Source organism: Sesamum indicum, linkage group LG2 (assembly GCF_000512975.1).
Source record: "Sesamum indicum cultivar Zhongzhi No. 13 linkage group LG2, S_indicum_v1.0, whole genome shotgun sequence".
Taxonomy (NCBI): Eukaryota; Viridiplantae; Streptophyta; class Magnoliopsida; order Lamiales; family Pedaliaceae; genus Sesamum; species Sesamum indicum.
The window spans coordinates 11,439,979-11,463,338 of NC_026146.1; the positions used below are offsets into that span (position 1 = coordinate 11,439,979).

Genomic DNA, 23,360 nt, shown 5'->3' on the forward strand with positions numbered 1-23,360 from the left:
TGAGATTCCAATTCAGAAGCAATCAACTTAATCTCAAGTTGGGTCCTTCTAACAATTAAACAACATAGTACTTAGAAACTTTGAGCATGTATTCTTCATGGAAAATTGATCACTTTCTTGGTTTTCCAAAAAGAATTAACGTTGAAAAATTAACCTCCGATTATTGTAATAATGCAAAAATAAATCCAGTCTATCATACAAGAACAAAACACGTTAAAATTTAATCTTATTATTTATCAAAAATGTTGTGTACTTTCTAGTCTAAATAAATTAATAAATTGTAAATATAAGTAATGGACTAATTTCAAAAAGAAACAAGACATGGTAAAATTTAATACTAACAAAACCAAACACTTTGGACCTATTACTCAAATACGTGCCCAACAACAATGGCATTCGTATGCACAATTGCCAAGCTTTGATTGTAAAATATAATTAAATTCAATAAGACTACAGCTACTTAGAGGCCAAAAATACTAAAACCTCATCATCTATCAACCTTTAAAATACAGAAAAAAAAACGAAAGAAAGAAAAGAAACCTTCATGATGAAAAATTACATGTTACAAAAACTAGAAAGAGAGAAGAGGCTCAGCCCAGATGATAGTTGCAGCCTGCCTGCCTGCCTGCCTAGTTAATGAAAATTATACAAGTAACGAATCATATCAAAGACCCTTTGCATCCTGTTGTGCCATTCTGACAAGGGACTCAAGGAAATCTTGAACCTGCACATAATTTTCACATGATTTTTCCATAAACTCTGGTATGGGATTTGTAAGATGAGAAAACTAAGAGGAAGTAGTAAGAAAAAACAAGTGAAAAGCAAGATATTGATTGTGAATTCTAACCTCTGAAGTGTCTCGTAGAGAGAAGAAAGCATTGCTTTCTTTCGGGATAGTGGAGACGAGTATCCCGTAACCTCGGTTTCCCTTTCTCAGCACCTAAAAAAATAGAAGTACATCACATTATATAAATCGGTTTACATACCGCAAGAAATGTGATATTTTGTCATGTTTAAGTACATCAAATGTGAAAAATCATAATGAATTCTGATTAACTACGAGTATGCAGTGGTTATTCAGCCGTTGTTCCAGCTAATGAGGTTATCATTATTATCATGGTTCTTTAAGTCATAATTATTTATGATGTAGGTAATAACATCTTCAGAGTGATACAAGAAAATTGATCCTTAACAAGATCATCAAATTTCCAGGCTGGTGTTATTACCTTGAATGCATCTTCATCAGTTCTGTCGTCTCCGATATAAATTGGGAGCACATCACTACTGTTACTAAATCCTGCAAGATTAATTTTCAACTGTTCAGTAGACGAATCGTCAAGCAGTTATCTTTTGTTTGGTTTGGAGTTTACTGACCTAGGGATTCAAGAAGAAATTCAACGGCTCTTCCCTTATCCCAGTCGATCACAGGGCGAACCTCTAAAACCTAATCAGAGCAGAGATTGGCAAAGAGTTTGAATCAGATCATTCTGATCTAAGGCAGGAGGAAATCATAATCATGCAAGTTCAGTCGAAAGTTACCTTTCGCCCGTGTGTTAGTCGTAATCGAGGATAGTCTTTCAAAATGTCATGAACATACTGTGCAATTAAAGGCCAACTCTGTTGAAATGCAGAAGAAAGATTTTTTTATCATCACGAAATCCAATAATAAATGCAATTTTAGACATCAAACGACATCGAGAGAGTGTTCAGATTGAAGCAAAGCTTACATTCTCATCTACATTGCGGTAATGTAAGGAGACGCAAAACTTATGGTTCTCCACTTTTGCACCTTTTATGTCTTTGGTGATCTCAACAAAGGTTCTGTAGACCTCATTGATCATGGGTAGAAATTCACTAGCAGGCTGGAATAGATTTACCTCCTTGCCCTGTCCATGTGCGACAAGCTTAGTTAAATAAAACCAAATAAACATCACTTCCATGCAGAAAAAGATAGAACATAATAGGCAAAAATCTCATTAGTGAAAAGAAAGGCAACGCGACCCCCTGAACATTAAAAGAGTTGGCAAAGCGGCAGGGAGCATATTTTGTAAAAGTTCAGGGGTTATATTGCAATTTTCTATTGTGCAATGGGGTTTTGAGCCAACTAGTATGTCCATAAGGGGATGCAGTTAACCTGCCGGTATGTGAATGAAAAGATAAGTTTCGACTATACCTGCAGATCAGTTGACTTAACGCAATTTAAATGGTTAGGGGACACCGTGTCTCTGGTGGGAAACATGATATCCATGCCATGACTACCAGCATAGTAGAGTTCCGTTATGCCTACCAAATCATAAACCTGTGAAAGGAAATAACCAGACAAAATGAGAATGAGACATACTGCAAGTAGTAGTTTAACTTGTACTTACAGCAGCAACAATGACACAGATGACAGACAAATATGAAATTTGTTCAAGGGCTTTATTGGTTTCTACCTTATCCCGGCTTCTTCCGCTGATGATGGCTGTTGGAAAATGTTTTGCAACACTCCTTACCGCAGAACGCATCTGTAAAGCACGAGTAGCTCTTATTACACGCGCATAACAGGTGAAACATTTTAAGGTTACAATACTTTAAATTCCGAGAAATTTCTTACTTCATTGGACATAAAAGCTCGATCAGGGTCGTCTACGATGGGGGAGAGTGTTCCGTCATAATCTAAGAACATCACTAGCTTTCTATTCTTTGCACGGTCCATTATCAGTTGGAAGGACTTGAGTGCGGATGGATACCTAATCTGCGAGAGGAGAAGGCTGAGATAATTACATTGCTGACATTGGAAGAACCATAACTCACTTAGAGTAAAAAGAAACACACCATCCAAGATTGGTAAGCAACATCCGCCTCGTCCGAGACAATGTCGAAAGCATTGAAGTCTTTGTGAATCTTTTTGCGAGGAGGGGACGAAGATATCATCGCATCAAGCCAGCCATTGGAGCGAACGTCATCCAGCTTCCCTGGTTTTTTCCTTGGAACTGTGGTGATGTTAGCTGAAAACGACGGCCCTGATTGTGAATAAGGCATTAGACCAGAATATGCCCCCAACCTAGACTTGGTTATCGGTGCAGGATCAGCTACAATCAGAGAACCATTTGTTGACTTCAAATCCATCGGATTCAGACGTCTTCCCACCAGTCGTTACCACAAAATGCGTACTGAACTTTTTGTCCAAATGCTTTTACCCTCAGAATGCAGTGATGAATCAAACTTCTACCCTACTCTTTTATCTATGAAAAACCACCTCTTCAATGTCTTTTTGTCTCCGCTGCTTGGGAAGCAGTCCATCAAGCAGAGGCTTCGCAAAATCTGATGTTAATGTAAAGGGGTCGATTATGAGGCTGTTCAAGTAAACATTTTAAATTCAGAAATCATAAGGTACGAAAACAATACCTCATCTCCAAGAACTCACAATGCATTTATCCCAATAACAGAGTAAATTTATCTGATAGAACAATGTAGTCTAGCCAGACCACTTCTTTTCCTGGAAAGTGAAATAATACTAATTATAACAAATGAATTGAAACTAAAAACGAAGAAGTAACAGGAAACAGTCAGAAAAAGACCACCCACAACAAAGCGAAGGAGTAGGTGCTGATATGCATACACAAACTTCTAAAACATGAATGGAAATATGAACAACAGAACTTTGGGAAAGAAGCACACTATCTCCCGCATCAGGAGTCGTGTTGTCCTTTCTTTTTCAGGAGTTTTTTGGTTTCCTATTATTGTTTTCACAGGGGCCTGTTGCGTTTAACATAAAACCTGCACATCATAAGTTATATCTTTCTCCATTATTGCAGTAAGTCACGTGAAAGCTTGTGATAGTTAATTATGATTTTACATCTTACGAATTGGTCCTTAACACAGTGTTTGGATAAGAATCAGGAATCAAACAAGCTTTAGGAGAGAACAAAGTGTTTATTTGATTCCTGAATCTAAGTAAATTGAATTCATGGGATCAAAAGCTTCTGCAATAAGGAGCCATCCTTTCATATAATAGACAAACATAGGTTATGTGTTTTCCTTAATTACACAAGTAAGAGGCCTATATTTTCACATGAATCATTTCGGGGAATTTTAGTACAGATAAGTCCAAATGCTTCGATGCACGATTTCAGGAAAATAACCAATCATATAACAAGTGTAATTGTAGGTGCCGTGTGCTCTGTTGGTCTCGACCAAACTTGGTCTAAATAAGAAGCTTCTATCACTACGACCCGGAAAAAAGAAATAATTAAATGGGCTCCAATGGATCTAACTTCTCAACTTCCCACATCATTAAATAACTTTGACAGTTGAAGACTCAAATCTGAAGAAATAAAGAAAAAAGAAAGAAAGCCAATCTATTGCAGTTTATCCCTTCTTCTTTAGCTGCAAGGACTTGACTCTGCAACTACCCAAAGCTTTATGAATTTCTGACTACCCCTCTACTACTGAGAATATTCAACACACTTAACAGTTGTTTGGACCATTTCCAAATCCACATGGAAGTCTCTGTTCAGCCATCTTCTCCAAGAATTACTTATCATTAATTAAATAGTAATTTCCATGATTAAAGAGTCTTGGCTTTAAATGTAAGAGCCACCTTTTTAAGATAATAAATAGGTAAAAACAGGACATAATAAAAGAGCAAAGCAACCCCGTGACACAAGAGTTAGTCAACTTATTTTTTTAAGACTGTGAGACTATTGGTAGTTTTACAGGGGTGAAATACAGTTAGGCTCTAATTGTGTTCTTTTCTTTTGGGTAACTAATTCCATGACGGGAAGTAGTGATGGTCCTGCCATATAGTACAGAAAATGCAACAGTCCCTATGAATATGCTAATAGGCAAAAAGTCTCCCTTAAGAAAAAGTCAATGCAACACCCTGAACTTAAAAGGAAAGGAAAAGGAATGAACTTCTTTTTCAAAGATCTAGGAATCACGTTGCTTTTCTATTTACAAAGTTTTGTATCTATTAATGTTTTCTTAATTTTTCACATGAGAGCAAAATGCAATTTACAGGAAATAAACAAGTGAAAGAAAGATGTGAATAACTCCAGACATATAAAACAATAAAAAATTGCCATAACAAAAGAAAAGATCCAAAGACATTAAAAGAATCCCATATGTGATACACATAGAGAATGCTCAGAACTCATCTGAAAAAATTATGCAAAATTCAGTTGAAAATAGGAGAGATAACAAAGAACTGACATGTACTCCCAATACCAAATCCCAGGCTGAAAAGGAAAAAAAAATACAAAGAAAAGTCCCTCATAGAAAATTCTAATATATATATTGAGTGTAGAAACATCAAATATGGCAGCGACATGCCAAGAAAACAATAAATATTATATTGATGTGGCGTGGCATTGTAGATATATTATTTATTATAATCAAACATAAACAAAAACAATGGGAAATTTTAAATTTTAATTAGAAGTAATTAGCATTTGTTATGAATTTAACTATAATTAGAATATTTATCATAATTGTTAATTCTGAATTTTATGCAGACGGCTGTGATCATAGACAACCTGATGACTTGACTAATTATTCTCATATTTCGGTGGTAAAAAATCAAGAATTAATATTTCAACATCCGAACAGCAATACCGACAAAATCATTCACTTATAATTAACCGACAAAAGGAGGACTAATTTGTAGTTTCTGTCAAATCAAGAAATGACCACAAACACACACACAGGCGCACGCACTACATATTTATAAACATCATAGAAAATTCAGAAATACGACCCTGTCAAAATTCAACGTTACCCCATGTTCTTTATTTAGGTGAAATTTTTTAACAGAATTTTCAAATGGGAAAAAAAATTGCAATTAATCCCCGGTGAAAACCCATACAAGAACAGCAACAAAGACCGGATTTTTTGGCATATTTCAGCAGAAAATCAATAAAACAAAATGAAAAGGCATTGGGTTGAAGACGAACAGATCTTCAGGGAAAAGGGTGTGGATGAAATTTCATCTACGATTAATTCCAATAGCACAGAAGACAACAATAGAAAGAAACGGAAACAGAAACCATACACGCAACCTTACCTGTAACCTTTTCAGCAAACGCAGAGCAAATGGGCAATGCCGACAGGCTTTAGACTCCGACGAAAACCCCAAGAGCAGGAAATCCGAGATAGAGAGAGAGAGAGAGAGAGAGAGAGAAGGGGAAGAGAAAGAAGGAGAAGCGGAGGGGAAAATGGCAGGTATTTATAGAGTAGGGAGAGGGCGAGAAAGAGACGTGCAAGACAAGGCAACCTCTCTATCGTCTCTTCCGGTCGTTTGATTTGGGAAAAACAATAATAATAATAATAATAAATAATAAATAATACACACAAAACACTCACCTCTCTCACGTGTATTTTTCCACCGATTCTGCCTTTCTAGCATTGGAAAAGCAACCATTAATGCTTTAGTTCATCAGTTAAAGTTGAACTCTTATAAATTAGTTTGAAGTTTTAAATCGAGTCTAATTAAATGTGTAGGTATTTGTTTTACAAGTTTAATATAATTTATTTCTCAATAATATCGTAAATGAGTAAATTATCTCTATGTGATAGAAAAATAGCAATCTACCTCTCAATACCTTTTAAAATGAAGTTATTTACCTTCCTGTCTAAGGAGATAAATTGCTTCAATTTTAAAAAATATAAGGAGATAAATTATTGAATTTTAAGAAACCTAAAGAGGAAAATTGCTGTTTTTGTTTTCATGGGGGATAATTTGCTCATTTGCAATATCAAAAGGGCTAGCTGCTTTCATTTTTCCCTTTGTTTTATTTTATGCGATTTTATTATAATTTTTTGTTATATTGTTAATTATATTGATATATTGATTGAATTAATGCATTGTTTAGCAGCTCAATTTATTAAAATATTAATGTAATCATATAATATTGCTTCTAGAAAACAGTAGTGTGAAAGCTCTGAAGGATTCATCACTTTTGAGTTCGGCCAGTGAATCTTTTATCGCATTTTCATGTTATATTGTTTTTTTTTTAAAAAAAATCAGTTTTTTTTTATTTTTATTTTGGGACTCTCAATTTTCACTATGCTAAACTCAAATTTTTTTTGTAGTTTATTTCCATTACAAAAGTAAAAATTATGTCAAACATCCCCTTATGTGTATGTTTGGATTTGTTTTTAGAAATAATTTAAAATAAGTATTGTATGTTACATATTGTGTTTTGAGAGACAAAAATCACCATTCACTGTCAAATCATGTCTTTTATATATATATATATATATATAAGTGTCATATATTTAATATTATGTTTTGAGAGATAAAAAATTCACTATTTATTATCAAATCATATCTCTTTTATATTATATTTATATATATGTATATATAATATACATACAAAGCCCAAGACCAAAAATTCACACAAATAAAATTTTAAAAAAATAGGCAAATATTTAGTGTGTTTTGATTCATCTCGGAGATAGAACAAAAGTAAAATCAAATTAATACAATGAATAGCTTTCACCATAATTAATCAATATTCGTCATAATTTTTTAATTAAAATAATTACTAGAATACAAAATAATAGTTATGGTGACTATGCCGTTACATGATCGGTTGGAGTGATGATGAGGTCGTATGTTAGGTTCATCGCCATAAACTATTTTCTTTTTGTTATTTAAATGGAAATTTAGTAAAACAGCGGCGGAGGCGGAGTGAACCGAGTTGCACACGTCAAGGCAAACGCAACAGCGTCCAGCACAGCATGACGTGGGACGTGTCATGTAGTTGTCGTGGCCAGCTCGGAACCGAGTGTGCTGCCGTCGGTGACTGTAGAAACAACAACGTGCCTGCGACTTTAGGTTGGAGCTCAGCATCTGCGTGGAGTACACGTGCATGTGGTGCGCGTGACGAAATTAAGCTCCTTTTCAGGTTTCTACTGTACGCGTCCCTCAAATGTGGTGCTTTTTCAGTTGAAAACTATTTATGGGAAAGCATCTCCTGATTCACGTGTGGTTACTCACTTTGCCCATTCCACGCCTTAACCAACTTCTTTTATTTTTTTTCTTTTTTCTTTTCTTTTTCCCATTTTATAATTTTTATTTATTTATCTTTTTAATATGGTCTCGAAAACTCGGATTAAAATCTTTTAGAAGAGTTTTAGAAATTTAGTAACCACAATGAGCACTCAATGTTAGAACCACTCCTGAAAAGTTGGGTTATAGTAAGATATATGTTATGCTTGTAAAAGTTATATCTATTGTTTGGATGGCTGTTGTTTATTGATTTTCTCTAATTAATCGATTTCACATTAATCATAAATATTAAAATAATCGAACGATCACAATGCGTCAAATAAAATATAGTCGATCACCAGTATTTTAAAATTAAATAATAATTACAATATTTTTTTTATATTGAATGACTAAGTACAAAGCTGGCCAACTTGTGATTATGTAACAAATAGTGAAATGAATAGAGAGAGGCCCACTCTATACCTTAAGATCAATTCAAGATTCGAAAAATTCTTATTCGAATTAAATTTGGTCGAATCAAAATTATAAAATAAGTATATTATACTTGTTACGTGATTGATCACTTTTCCTAAACTATACACATTAATTACACGACAAATATATTACACTTATCAATAATTAGTTCAAATTTGATCAAATCGAATTCCAATTATAATTTTCCAAAAAATTCAGTCAAGCAAGAATTTTTCTAAGTAAAGTTAATAGGGTCAGAGTTTCATACCACAATTAATACCAGTTATATATTACTAGGCAGAGAGGACGGAGCAGTGTTTAAGGGCAGTGCGTAAAGGTCAACATCTCATTTTCCTTTGACGACTAATTCCAAATAGGCATATATGCCTCGGAATGTGCAGTTTGATTCGAAATCGTGGATGCGCTTTCTTACTTACTTTCTTGATTGATTGATTCTCACGACTGGTTGTTGACAATGAATTAGGCAGAGATCGATTGTTGCATGAAAATAAACAAAAAGGGAGAAATTTTTGCACATGATCGACGTGGTGTTGACACATACAACCAAGACTTTCACTAGCAAACAATTTGCTAATTCACACTACTTCTCTCGACGATTGCTTCTAATAATAGGTAAATTGGCGGCCCTCCTTCATGAAATTTAATATAATTATAAATATTTTTTTTATTATTTAAAAAATTATAAATTTTTTATTATAAAATTAAAGTAATTTTTATTTTGTTCATCAAGATTATCAATTGATTTAATTTCTACACTGTGGCTAACAACGTTTCTTGAAATTCTAACTCGGTCGAACTTAAACTAATTATATGGCAAGCACAATACACTTATCATGTGATTAGCGTACAGTTCAAGAAAAGTGATCCAATCACATAGCGAGTGTGATACACTTGTTCTGTAATTAATTTGAATCGGCCAAACTTGGCCCTAACAAGAACCGACGTTTCGTTTCTGCGTTAGTTAATATTTGGGGCTTTGACAAGGACATAAGCTAAGCTATATGTTTACGAATGAAAAGACTTGTAATGACTTAACAGGTCGGAATTTTGTAGTACTTAAATTGTTCGAGTAAGGCTGATCTGATCTGACCTAATAACATTGTTATTAAAGAGGTATCCTTCTTTAATAATTAGTACATTTAATTGACTGCAAATTAACCTTGATCAACTAATTTACCTGCCTTATATGGATCCAAGAAATATAATTAAAATTTTAGGAGAGAGAAAACACATAATATAGTTTAGGAGAGAGAAAAGAAAAAAAAAACTGCAAAAACTTCATTGTCATTTTTCTTTGGAAATGCATGCATGGGGTTTAATTGAATGAAGAGATTAAAATGCAATCAAGACAATTTACCCTAAGCCCTTTATGTTAATAAATAATTTATATTTATCTGTACTAATATATTAAAAAAAAACCCTCTACGTTCATACATGGAGATTAATAATACTGTCGTACCAATTTTTAAATATGACCATTATACTCCGGATTATCTTAAACATCAACTGTAATTACTTTTTTTTAATATAAAAGTAACTCCACATCATTTATCACTATATTAGGTATTTTGTTGTGTCGATAATAACTTATGTTGATTCTTTTATTTATTTTTTTAAATATAATTTATTGATTTATATGTTTTATTTTTTTATAGTGTATCTTAAAATGTAAAAGATTATTTATTCTATGCATGTCAGGACTACAAGTCATGGCAGTAGTTTATTATATGAATGCAGGGACGGAGTGCCACCACGGCTAATTATAATTGAAAAGCACTTTTTTGGTTTTTGTCGATTATTTTTGTATTTTTTAAAATTATTTCAATAACCTCAATTTTTATCTTTTTACTATTTTTTTAAAAAATTAATTTATACATACATTTCAGTATGCTACAGTCACTAATATATATATATATAGATATATATATATATATAAAGAGACAAAAAGAGAATTTAAATTATTAATTTTATCTGGAAGAGATGTTAAATATTTATTAATTATGTGTACATATGTGATGCATAAATGTGAATGGGACCTTTCGGCGGCTATTAAAATTGATTATAACTTCCAACGACCTCTCATAGAAATGAAAATCTAACAACTCTTCTACTACTTCAGATCAGCAATGTGTATTAAGAGAGTAATTGCTCATGATTTCATCTCATTTTATTTCAATTAAAATAATATAAAATAGATTTGATTGTGAAGATTCGAAGAAGAAGTTAAAATAAAAAATAAAAAACATTTAATTTAAATATATATTAAAGATTTTAATATGATATTTTATATCAGTTAAAAAAATTGATAAAATTTTTAGGTATTTTTATATTTAATTAGTATATTTTATAAATAAATATTAAAATATATATAATTTAAATAATAATTTAATTTAATTAATAATATGTAATATTATAAGTGATTTTTATTAATATTCATATAACTTTTTAATTTAAAAAGTCAATTTTTGAATTTTTATTTGTTCATTTAAAATATGTGCATATTAAAATATCAAATAAAATGGGAAAATTGAACATTTGCCAACTTAAAAAAACATCAAAAGCAGCAAAAAGATAAGGACAATTCACACAAACCGTGCGTATGGCTTACTCGACTTTCTAACAGAGAGGGGGTATTTTGCTTTATTTTAAATAGTACAGGAGATTTTTTTTCTATAAATATAACACAAGGAATTCCGCACTATATTTTTAAAACACAGGGGGTGTTATGCAATTTATCCTTTAATTTGAGATAAAATATAAATATAGTAATTGAAATAATATGTAAAAAATATCCAAGAATAAAGAAAACTCTAGCGAGTAATTGATCGAACCAAATCAATTATATCATGATATTTTTAATTATTCACTAATTACATGATAAATAAATTACACTTATTATATAATTAATTCAAATTTAATTAAAAATAATTCGAACTAGAACTTTTTTTTAAACACTCGATCCGTGTCCGCAATCCTCGTTCTTTATTAAAAGACTAAAGAGAGTGACAGACCATGCAGCCACCTCGGATACACGCTTTCAAACGTTGTCCTGTGGGCGGAGGACAATAAATGGTAGCAATAATTGATGATACGACGACGTTGATGTCTGCTGATGCGGCCGCACTTCACATATGCACCATCCTCCAAGGTCCGACGCTTTACGGGTGGGGCCCGAGAGAGTTCAGGAGGGTGACGTGGATACGGGTAGGAATGTCCGGGTCCTGACTCGGATCTGATGTGGATCTGTGTGGCAAATGCGTGTCGGTGCACTTTGGACCGGTTTAGGTGGGGATAATTGTATTTTATAAAAACCAGGGTATTGCATAAATTCTCTCTAATATTTACATTAAAATTACAAAATAATAATTTTAAATGTATCATTAATGAAATATATATATATAATTAATAAGCGATAGTACTTTTCGAGTATGTAACGATATAATTATTCATAAATAGAATTAAGCGTGATGGAGATATCACTATAAAGTATCAGCAACGCATCTATAATAACATCGTTTTAGTAACAACACGAAATATATCAAAAAGTCGATAGAATAATTACTGCCACATATTTTTTATACACCGTAACAACTTTTATAAATCAAATAGTTGTCACTATCGGAATTACGAAACCCACTATTTCAGCAAAACAAAAAGGGTAAATTACAAGAGGCTCCTTTGAGGTTTATCTTGATTACAAATGCCCCCTCATTTTTTAAAAAGTTACAAATATCCTCCTACAATGAACTGTCACAATAGGGTACTTGTAATTTCAGGGAGATATTTATAATTTTTCAAACAATAATTAGAGATATTTATAATTATGACAAATCTCAAAAGAGTCCATTTTAATTTATCCGAACAAAATTTCTAGTCATGCAGCTAATACACATAATTAGTGAAAATATGAAAATTATGATAAAAATTCATCATGCATGAGGTCATAAGTAAGTTGTTGCAAGCCAAGAAAATATGGTCCCTTTGGGGAAAGTTGTTTCTTATATTTTAATTAGGTCTAAGACTCAACAAAAAATTCAACACATTGGGCGGTGCCCAAATTTTCGGTGATTGGACTTTGTGGCTTTAATTAATTAATTACTTCATTTAATTTCATTCTGGCCTTGTTTCATAATCTTACCTACGTTTTGGAGTTGTACCTGATTTCTACAATAATTTAATTAATTGTGTATAAGATGCGGAAGTTGTCACGTGGCATAGTATGTCAATAGAGAAAATGACAACATTAAGAGAAAATTATTATTATTATTATTATTATTGTATGTTAATATTTAATTAAATTAATTGACAATGAGTCAATCACAAAGAGGGTGTTTTCGAAACTTATTTAAAATATTTTATAAATTCGAAGGTATTATAAAATATTTTTAAAGTTTATAAAATTTTGAATTTTATTTTAAAAATAAGATTGTTATATTGAAGAGTAGGGTTAAGTTCTTTGGGGGTGAACTCAGGGATTTGCTAACCCTAATAAGGAAGATACGCTTTGAAATTCTTTTTCGTAGGAAGTCTTGATACAACCTTTATACACCAGAAAAGAAAATTAATATTGGTTGTAGTATTAGTGGTTATGATTAAAAATTGTGATAAATAATTATTATTAATTGTCGATTTAATAAAATCGCTGCAAAAGATTATATTTTCCACCATGACAAATATTTTAGTCACCGTAACATCATACTTTAATATTATTAAACTAGTCATTAAGGTCTGGATCAGACGGATAGAAGCATAAATTATTAGAGAAATGAATAATTTAATATTTAATATCTTATCTGACACTTCCCTCATGTGTAAACTTTGTATGTGTAACCTTTATTTTATAAATGAATGGCAATAAAATTTGAATTTAAAATCTCTTTTAACAATCACATCTTAAATTATTAAAGAATATAATTATTTAATATTTAATATCTTACCAATCTTATAGCAAAAGGTATAAGCACTAGAAAAAAAATAACTATTTACTATAATTTTAATAACTATGGACTAAAAATAAAGATAAATATTTTTTTGACCACAATTAAATAAAATTGATTTAAACTATACATTTCAATCAATAAAAAGTATTTGTTTTATAGGAAAAATAATTTTAATTTAATATAAATTTAATAATTATATTAATATTGCATACAAATAAAATAAAAAGATTAAATTGTTAGAGAATTATTTAATAATATGGGTAAATTACATTAATATTTTTTGAGGTTAGATCAAATTACACAAACACCATATGTTTTTTATATTAAATTAAATTTCTTTTCCTATAAAAATATATTCTGATAATAATAATAATTTTTTGCTCAGTATCGTTACTTCAATTAAATCACGCGATATAATTGCTCTCAGTTTTAATTTCATTTCTTTTAAACCATAATTAGATATTGTTTTTTTTTTTTTATATATAGTGAACCACGTTACAAAGCAAAAATTTGTATTTTTTTAATTTGACATGAAACATAATTACTTATTAGGTATGTTTCTTGTTTTGATCTCATTTGCTGAACCAACGATCAACATCAAGTGTGAAGGCATTAGCAATTACAATTCATCGTAATATTTTACTTTCAGCTATGACAGCGAATCATAACAAAATATCATATTTCGTGCGGAGGCGGACAACATTTTGGTAAAAGAAAAAAACAAAAAAGACATATATATATTTAGAAAACAACAAATGTAGACCTAACTAGAAAAGGACATGAACCTATCCAACAAAAGTGCAACACATAGAACAGAGCTAGAAAGGGTAAAAGAAGAGTGGCTTGCAAGTACATCTAGTGCAGGTATTATTTGGGCAGATTCTCATTATTACTATTTTTATTCATTTTTTATATATTATTTTATTTTTGTCGGATTCCCATGCATAAATGCTCATGTGAATAAAATGGCATCCACGATTTTGGGGAGATTCCTCTAACAAGATTAATTGTATTTTTTTTTATTTCAAGTTATGTTATATTTTCTATTTTATTTAGTATATATATATATGACATATATATATAAAGATTATGTCACTTAGTTTATTTATAATTATTTTTATGTTGCACAACATATATATGTTAAATGAAATATTATGAGTAAATTGACTGTAATTACAATATAAGTTTCGGATATCGACAATTGAAATACTGATTATCAATACCAAATATTTATTGTTTCACAAATAAGTTCAAAGTCATGAGCTTGAGTTCCATCAGACGTATTGGTGTTTGTCTCATTTAATTTAAATTTAGGGACAGTTACTGTCGTCCCCTGAGGTTTCCTGTAATTACACTAGCCTTCTGTGGTTTGAAAATTACATCTAGTACCCCTGATAAATTTTGTTTCTGTCTAAAAATATATCGTTATGTTAGTCAAAATTGGTTGTATTTGTTTATATTAGCAAAAATATTTAATAAAAATTTATATTTACCCCAATTTGACTTATTATTCACTTATTGCAAATCAAATAAATTTTTCTAACTAAAATAACCTTATAAGGATTAAAGTATAACTCCTCACATTCATTTTCGTGTAAAGATGTATAAGGATAGTTTGGTCAGAAAGACTTATTTGACCTGCAATAGGTTAATAATAAGTCAATCAGAGGTACGAAAAATATAGATTTCATTCAACGTTTTTGCTAATGTAAACAAACTCAATGAATTTTGACTAGCGAAAGAGTCTACTTGTTAGATAAAAACAAATATCATCGAAACTAGATGTAATTTTTTCAATCACATAAAATCAAATATAATTACACCAAATTTCAAAAGAAGACAGTATAATTATCCCTTATATTTATTGTGCTAGATATATTATCTCACCTATTATAAATTTATTGCAATGCCACTCTATTATAATATCATAAATAAATAATGTATTTATCAGTTTAAATTATATAGACGTTATTGGCTTTGAAATATTATATATCAGACATCATTAAACATGCATGTCTTCTTGATCCTTATTTAGCTAACCCTTTTTTAGAAATACGCTTTAACTCTAGTGGTCAAGTTGCATTAGCCAAATTATTAGTGTCGAAGAGAAAACCCGATTTTCAGAGTGATGATGAGATGAAAGATTTGAAGCATGCATGCATGCACGTGTCCACTTGCCAAATTAGACGTCTGAGATGACAGAAAACAGACAACTTGTAACATGCATGAGTTCATGATTCTTACCTTAGTATCGGCTTGATTTTCGGTATATATTTTCACAACTATAATGTAAAATTAGATGCTCTATTTCAAATTATTTGATCCAAATAAACTTGCTATATGATGCATTATTTTTTCTGATCATATGTCAATCATACGACAAATATATTGCACTTACTATATGATTATTCAGGTTTCTCGAGTCAGGTCTGAAATAGAATTTTTCCTGTATTATATAGAAAATTTGGAACAAAATGGATTTATATGATTGCTATCCTAAAGGAGTGAAAATACGTCTCAATCACCTCAGTCGTGAGCCTACAAAGCATACCATCATTAAAATCACATGATATTCCTCGGATACTTAAATCAACAAGTCATGCATGCAACGGGTTACTATATATACATTTTTTTTAATTATATGATTTCATGTGAACCACAAATATCAAAAGTGATCTAATAGTCACGGTGAATCCATACATATTAAGGTTCAGGATGTATCGAAACCAAGTAGTAAAGACCTTAATTTAATAAAACGAATACAAAGTTCGTTTGAAAATCGTAAGTAATATGTGGGAAGATCGCAACGAAACCTTCATAAATATATAAACCCACATCATATTGTATTTCCTATTGAATTAAATATATATGCGTTGTGCGTAAATATGTATATTTGGTCATCTATTTTATTTAAATCCTATTATTATATACCACGCCAAACACGGACTATAAATAGTATCTTATTGCAATTATTTTGCCGGAATTCCGGCCAATTATTTTGGTGCTATCTGAGTGGTATTTACAAATTATTAGATGCACCATATATACAATAATGTCATAAATATAAAATATTAAAATGATTACTTTTGTAGTATGATAATTTTAATTTAGTATTGATCTGGACATCAAATGAGCCTCCAATCATTTTAAATTCGAATAGTTGATGATTTTACCCTTTACTAAAGACAAAATCCACCAAAAATTATAATTCTAGCCAAAATTTGGCATGTGCCCACCACGTGAGCCCTAAATTCCAACCAAATTGTAATTTCTGATTAATATTGTCCTTAATTGTTAAACTTTTTAAAATTGCATGACTTCATTGCTAAATTAAATTAAAGAGCACCAAAATTTTAATTTTCCAAAGACCAATGCAAGAACCCATACATAATGTTTGGATTCGTTTTTTGAGTGTTTTGTTGTATTTTGTGGAGATAGAGAGACAAAAATAAAGATAAATAAGTATGTGTTAGAGATAGTATGTATGTTTGGATTTGTTTTTGAAAATAATTTAAAATAAGTATTGTATGTTTAATGTTGTGTTTTGGGAGACAAAAATTACTATTCATTATCAAATCATAGTCAAATCATGTCTTTTTTATATATATTTATGTATATGTATGTGTGTATATATGTATGTATTTATACTAAAACAGTTTAAAATAACTATATAAGGTGTTTCTGAATAATGACAAACATTTGATATGTTTTGACTCGTCCCAAAAATAACTTGAAAATGAAAACAAACATAGTGATAATGTTTTTTAAAATCATAACAATAGTTTTCTTCAAACATCTATGGTTCTTCTCAACATGTATTGTCACTAGATTATGAACTGCTATACTGAAAATCATGTAAAAGTTATAAAAGAAAAGCCTTAGATCAAAATATGCATGTATATAGATAGATGCATCCCCAACAACTATAAATGGTAAAAAATTGATAACTTACGAAAAAAAAAACTAAATATTACATTTTAACCACAATTTCTAATAAATCATAATTTAACCCTCTCAATTTTTAAATATTACAATTTCATTCGGAGGGCATCTTGATTTGAAAAAATAGTCAAATACAGTCAAAACTCTGTAAGAGGTCTTTCTTAAATATCACATGTTGATCAAACTTGCCGGGAACCTAGCCTAAAAGTGGAGTTATGGAAAATAACATTTTTTATTTCATAAGTTAAGCCCGATTTATTTTTGTTCTTATTCTTTTACGAAATTAGTATTTTTAATTCTGTAACTTACAAAATTTAATATTGTTGGCCCTCTCATCTACTGTTCTTCTATAATTTTATCGTTGTAAGAGCACGTAGACGTTAAGTATTTTTGGATGGAACGAAAATTTGTCCCTTTTTCCGCACTAGTATATGAATGTCCCATTTGACCTACTTGATAACTTGTGAAATACATGATTCTTTATGTTGTTTCTACTTGGCTTCAATTTATAAAAATATGAGAATGGTGGGATTTAATTTATATGACAGAAGAGAGAAATTTTCCTTTTTTCTACCCTAATTTCCTTAAAAAAAAAATATTTGTTTCCCGTAAAATGTAGTTATATTTCCCCAAAAGTGCACCACGCAAGATAGAAAATGCGTCGATTACCCTCTAGCCAAAAAATACTTAATGACCATGTACTGTGCACGTGGCCTATGCTGTTAAATTATAGATGGGAAAATGAATGAGGATCAAAAGTGCTAATTTTCGTAAGTTACAGGACTAAACTGATAATCTCGAATGAATGAGATCAGAAGTGAAACGGGTCTAACTTATGAGATCAAAAATACTATTTTCTCAGCGAAGTTACATATAAGAGTATAAGATAGAACAAACTTCAGGTGGGATAATTGTTTTACAATCTAACAGCGGTGCACTTGTGATTAGAACAAACCTCAAGAAGAAAGTGTGGACGTAATTTACCCAATCAATTATAGAGATATAAACCGAGCGACAGGATAGAGGGCATGACGAGGATAGCATGAATATAAAAAGTAATAAAGAGTCGTAGAAATGGATAAGATGCATGGTAGAAAATAAGGAAGGAGATTCGATCTAGGGAACCCGAGTTATGGAATCTGGTTGTCGGAGACAGACAAGAACTGGCTACGCAAGTGCAAGAAGTGAACTATATTTCCAAGTTGGACTGAAATTGAATAATTGAAGTATTGGATAACATTAACCTGAGAAGACACACTGTTTTGTTCTTGTTTACTTTATGACTGAATTAGTTAAAGAATGTGAATTTTTGAGTTGTCATCTGCAAGTTGCAATGACAGAACAGACAGACCCCCCCCACACCTTCTCCATCACAAATGAATTAATTATTACATTTAATTATGTACAAATACATTTGTATATGCAGACAAGATGTCTGATATTTTATGGTGCAATAATTCTTAATCTTGCATGTGATACATACTTTCTTGATTTCTGTACTTTGGATATTAGTAATTATGTCAATTTTCCCGGCCCATCATTCCCGGAATCCAGAAATAAGTAAGAATTATAAGAAAAAATCTTTGGATCAAAATTATGTGTGTGTGTATATATATATATATATATAGGACATTTCCTATGACTATAAATGGTCATAAACAGCGATCTATCACAAAAAACAAATAAAAAAAATGTAACATTTAACCATGAAGTGTATGGAAATCATGACATTTGACCCCTATAATTTTTTAAAATATTACAATTTGATTCAAAGGGCATTTTTGTTAGAAAAATAATCAAATTACAATCAATTTTGTGAGGGGTGAGTTTGAAATATTTAGGGATGGCAACGGAGTGGGTCTAGGGTGGGTTTGGTAAAACCTAGGACCCCCAGCCAAGAAAATTATGGATCCGAACTTGGACCTTGAACCAATCTCAGGTTGGACCCAGATAATATTTTAAACTGTCAAAAAATATATTTTTTACAAAATAATATTACAATAACTTTATAAATATATAAGACCGTTATATTTTTGAAAGGTTAAAATATTTTTTAGAATATGTTTTACTTATATAAATAAAATATTTATGAACTATTTATATCTTTAATTTAATTTATAAGATATTAGTTTATGTATTATATGTAAGTATAAATAATTTACACATATTTTTTATATATGTACAAATATATTTTATAAAAATATATTGGGGTGGGTTCGATTCCAAACCACTAAGACTCGGACCTGCTTTGGAACCCATTTAAGACTTCAAAATCCTCCCTAACAAACCGGCCAGGTCCAACCTGAACCCATTGCCATCCCTAGAAATATCACATGTAAAATTTATTGAAACCTTACTAGATGAAGTTACATCAAGGTGTGCAGTGGGCCGGACTGGGTTGGACCGGCCTAGGCCCACTTGAGACCACCCAACCCATGGCCCAGGATTGTCTAGGCTTGGTCCAATCGGGCTGGGCTAATGGTCTAGTCCAATTGGGCCATTTTTTTTTACATTTAATAATTTATAATAATTTTTATGTTATTCTTCTAATTAATTTGATATTAGTAGGATTATTAAACTTTTCAAACTTTAAAAAAATCAATTTTTTCGTTCTACTTTTAAAAATATATTTTTTGAGCTTGTTATTATTAAATTTCTTATTTTAAAATTGTTAGTTAAACTTTTATTTAAGTTCATTCTGTAATTTTTTTCTTGTTCTAGTTATAAGTTTTATTATAATTTTTTGTTAGATTTAATTTATTATTTATATATTTAATAAGACAACCACAATTAAATTTAAGAAATTGATCAAAATACCTTAAATTTATTAAATTGAATTTAGAAATTTACATATCAAATATAAAAAAGAAAATAAATAAATAGAAAATTAACCATAAATATTAAAGAACATATATTATATATTGCGAAAAATTATTCAGGAATCGTTTTCCAACTCGTACATATTTGATGATCCTTCTCCATACTGATATTGTGTGCGTGGATAATATAATCCTTTCAAAGCCAATGTCTTCTCCACCACTCTCTTGATCAAAAAATTTTGACGGTAAAATTGGTTTTTCATCATTATCATCATCCTCGCTATCGAATGTTGGTGGTTTGTATTTGTTCCCTTCGCGTTCAAATTGTTTCTTCCTCCATTCTTGATCAAACCAATCTTTTCATAAATCACAAAACTTTATTAACTTTGGACTTAATCGATTTCTTTTATCTATGATCGTCCTTTCACCTGCACTGAAAGCACTTTTAGAAGCTACTAAACACATTTGTGACATTAGTACATCACGTGCAATAGAAGAAAGAATTAAAAATTTTCTTGTTTTGACTTCCATCATCCCAAAATATCAAATTCATCGTGATCATTTTGCAATTGTAGTTGTACATAATGTGTTAACTCATACGACGATCTATATGTATTTGTTGTTTTAGTTTTCTTTAAATCATCTAAAATAGAAAAAATTCCAAATGGTCGACTGATTCTCTCTATGCTATGATCTATAGCATCTAAGCCATCCTTTACACAAAGATGTAATATATGACGAACACATCTACATGAAGTTATTTTCCACCAAACATTGATTTTCGGCATATTTAAATAGAAGTTGGGTTAGAAAAACTAATCTAGCAAGTCCTAATCTCATTTTCTCGTGTTTATAAATAAAATTATTTAAAGAACCACTTGGGGTTCTTTGCAAATGTTTTTGTGAAAGACATCGGCATTATCCCAACCAAGAAAGCAAGAAGTGGTGTGTCTAGTTAAAGTTTCGGTACCACTATTTTTTGTATGTTTAAAAGTTTTATTTTACAAACATGACATGTGGCTTGTTCTTGTTCCGTTATTAACTTAAAAAGCCCCAAATTTTACTAGTTTGATTTTGTAGTAGTCATAATAGAAAGGTTAGGGGAAGGAGTAGAACATACACTAGAGGACGAAATTCTTTTTTCCAAAAGGTCCGAATCTACTCATGTTTAAAAAAAACTAATATAACAATTAATCAAACAAATAATATAACAAATGCAATAATTAAATAATTAAAAGATTGAAAAACAACAATACTGAACAATTGACGAAATCTTCAAAATCAATAGCCGAGATTGACTTCCAAATATTATAATTTAATTTCATAATTTGTAGAATTGATAGAAAAAGAGAGATTTTGGCGAAAATAATACAAAAAATGCAGGCAAAAAAAAGGCAATGCAACATAATTTTAGCTCAATATTTTGACAACAAAAAGAAAAAAGGAGAGAGAGAGAGAAACAAACTAAACTTGCCCCTAATGTAGATTGCAACCAACGGTCATATTTTTTACCATTGGTTGGATCTAAATATATGGAGCCCAAACCAGCCCCCCCTTCCCCCCCCCCCCCCCCCCCCCCCCCCCCCCCCCCCCCCCCCCCCCCCCCCCCCCCCCCCCCCCCCCCCCCCCCCCCCCCCCCCCCCCCCCCCCCCCCCCCCCCCCCCCACCCACCTTCTTGAACTTAGTATAAAATTTGGGTTGAGCCCAAATCATATTTTTATGGTTTGGGCTCAGCCCAAATAAGGAAAATAAATAAATAAACAGGTCTAATTGGTCCTGGGTCGATTCTGGACGGGTCCTGGGTCAGTTATGTCTTGGTCTGGGGTTCAACAGGGCTGGTTCATTGTCTGGTCTTGGGTTTAAAAATAAATACAATTGGGACTCATTTAAAAACTCAGGACACTTCCAAGACCAATTATGAACAGTAGTTGATTGGTCCTGGATCGGGCTTTTTTGAGTTGGTCCATGCCGATTTTGGACTGATCTAGACCACTGTGCACTTTGAAAGTTACATTTAAGATGGAATAAACATTAATCGGGTTAATTGTAATTTTTTAATTTAACATGATGTATTTGTAATTATAACAAATATCAATGAATGTAGTTATTTTTTTAATATATAATAATAATAATATATTTTTAAAATTTTAAATTATTTATATATAATATAAGTTAAATAATTTGTTGAATTTAGATCTTTTATTCTTTTTAAAATCTAATCGTTGAGATCAATTGATTAGATCGAACGATCTATATATGATAAAAAAAAGATCCAACAGACATTAAAATAAGAAATAATATATATTAAGTAAGGGTATAACGGTTATTTTCTAAAAAATTAACATCGTTAGTTGGATTTAACGAAGAGGGAGCGATTGAACTGAGTTTTACAAAACACATGGGAGCTTTTAACCTATTCTAAAAATAGAGGGGTTTTTTTGCAAATTTTTTAAAATATAGGGGGATTTTTATGCATTTTGTCCAAAAAAATAAGATTTTTAAAAAGAGTAAGAAGTTTCTAACTTTGTTTTTTCAAAATATTGATGAGAGGGGCTTATAGTAACTATTAACTACCATTCATCCGCAAAATGTATGCATGTGAACTAAAAGCTTGAGTCGATTCTTTATTTGTTCACTTGTTTTGAGGGATTTCGATATTTTAGAAAATTTGAGTTGATTTTTTAATTTTAAAAACTCGGGTCTTTTAAAAAGTTTTCTGATTCTTCTCCTACTCAGAATTTCAATGAGTCTTGAGTAGCTGGAAGTGGGTCTTCTATAGCCCCCTAGTCTAAGTCTCATTATCGAGTCATGGATATTGACAATTGTCATGTCAAGATGAGTTTGGCTAACCTAAATGTCGTTGTCGATTAAAAATTATAATTTTATTTATTTTTTAATTTTTTTATGAATTAAGTGAATATCTTTTTTTTATAATTTTTAATTTTTTTCACCCACTCCATTCATTCTTTTATAAATTTTTACTTTTTTAAAAAAATAAAAAAATGCAGTAGGGCAAAGTTGATAATTTCATACTTCCATCCAAAGATTATATAATTTCATCAAACATCGAGGGAGTATTTATAATTTTTTAAATAACAAAGAAATGTTTGTAATTATACCAAATATCATAAAAGTTTGTTGTAATTTATCCTCATATTAATACAGTTCTTTATAAATAGAAATATGTTG

General features: G+C 30.7%; 1 protein-coding gene across 2 annotated transcripts; it reads right to left on the minus strand.

Moving 5' to 3' along the window:
* On the minus strand, positions 331-6,198 carry LOC105155824 (probable trehalose-phosphate phosphatase F). 2 transcript variants are annotated; one of them, XM_011071793.2, is made up of 12 exons: positions 6,047-6,198; positions 3,391-3,481; positions 2,818-3,306; positions 2,597-2,737; positions 2,436-2,507; positions 2,174-2,299; positions 1,728-1,886; positions 1,540-1,617; positions 1,375-1,444; positions 1,227-1,297; positions 848-940; positions 331-724 (listed from the first exon to the last, which is right to left on the minus strand). In XM_011071793.2, the coding sequence occupies exons 3-12, from the start codon at positions 3,109-3,111 to the stop codon at positions 665-667; spliced, it is 1,164 nt and encodes a 387-aa protein (XP_011070095.1). In that variant the 5' UTR covers positions 3,112-3,306; positions 3,391-3,481; positions 6,047-6,198; the 3' UTR covers positions 331-664. The 2 variants fall into 2 exon arrangements, with proteins under 2 accessions (XP_011070095.1, XP_020547827.1); XM_020692168.1 differs by lacking the exon at positions 3,391-3,481 and having other exon boundaries at positions 2,818-3,338; positions 6,047-6,181.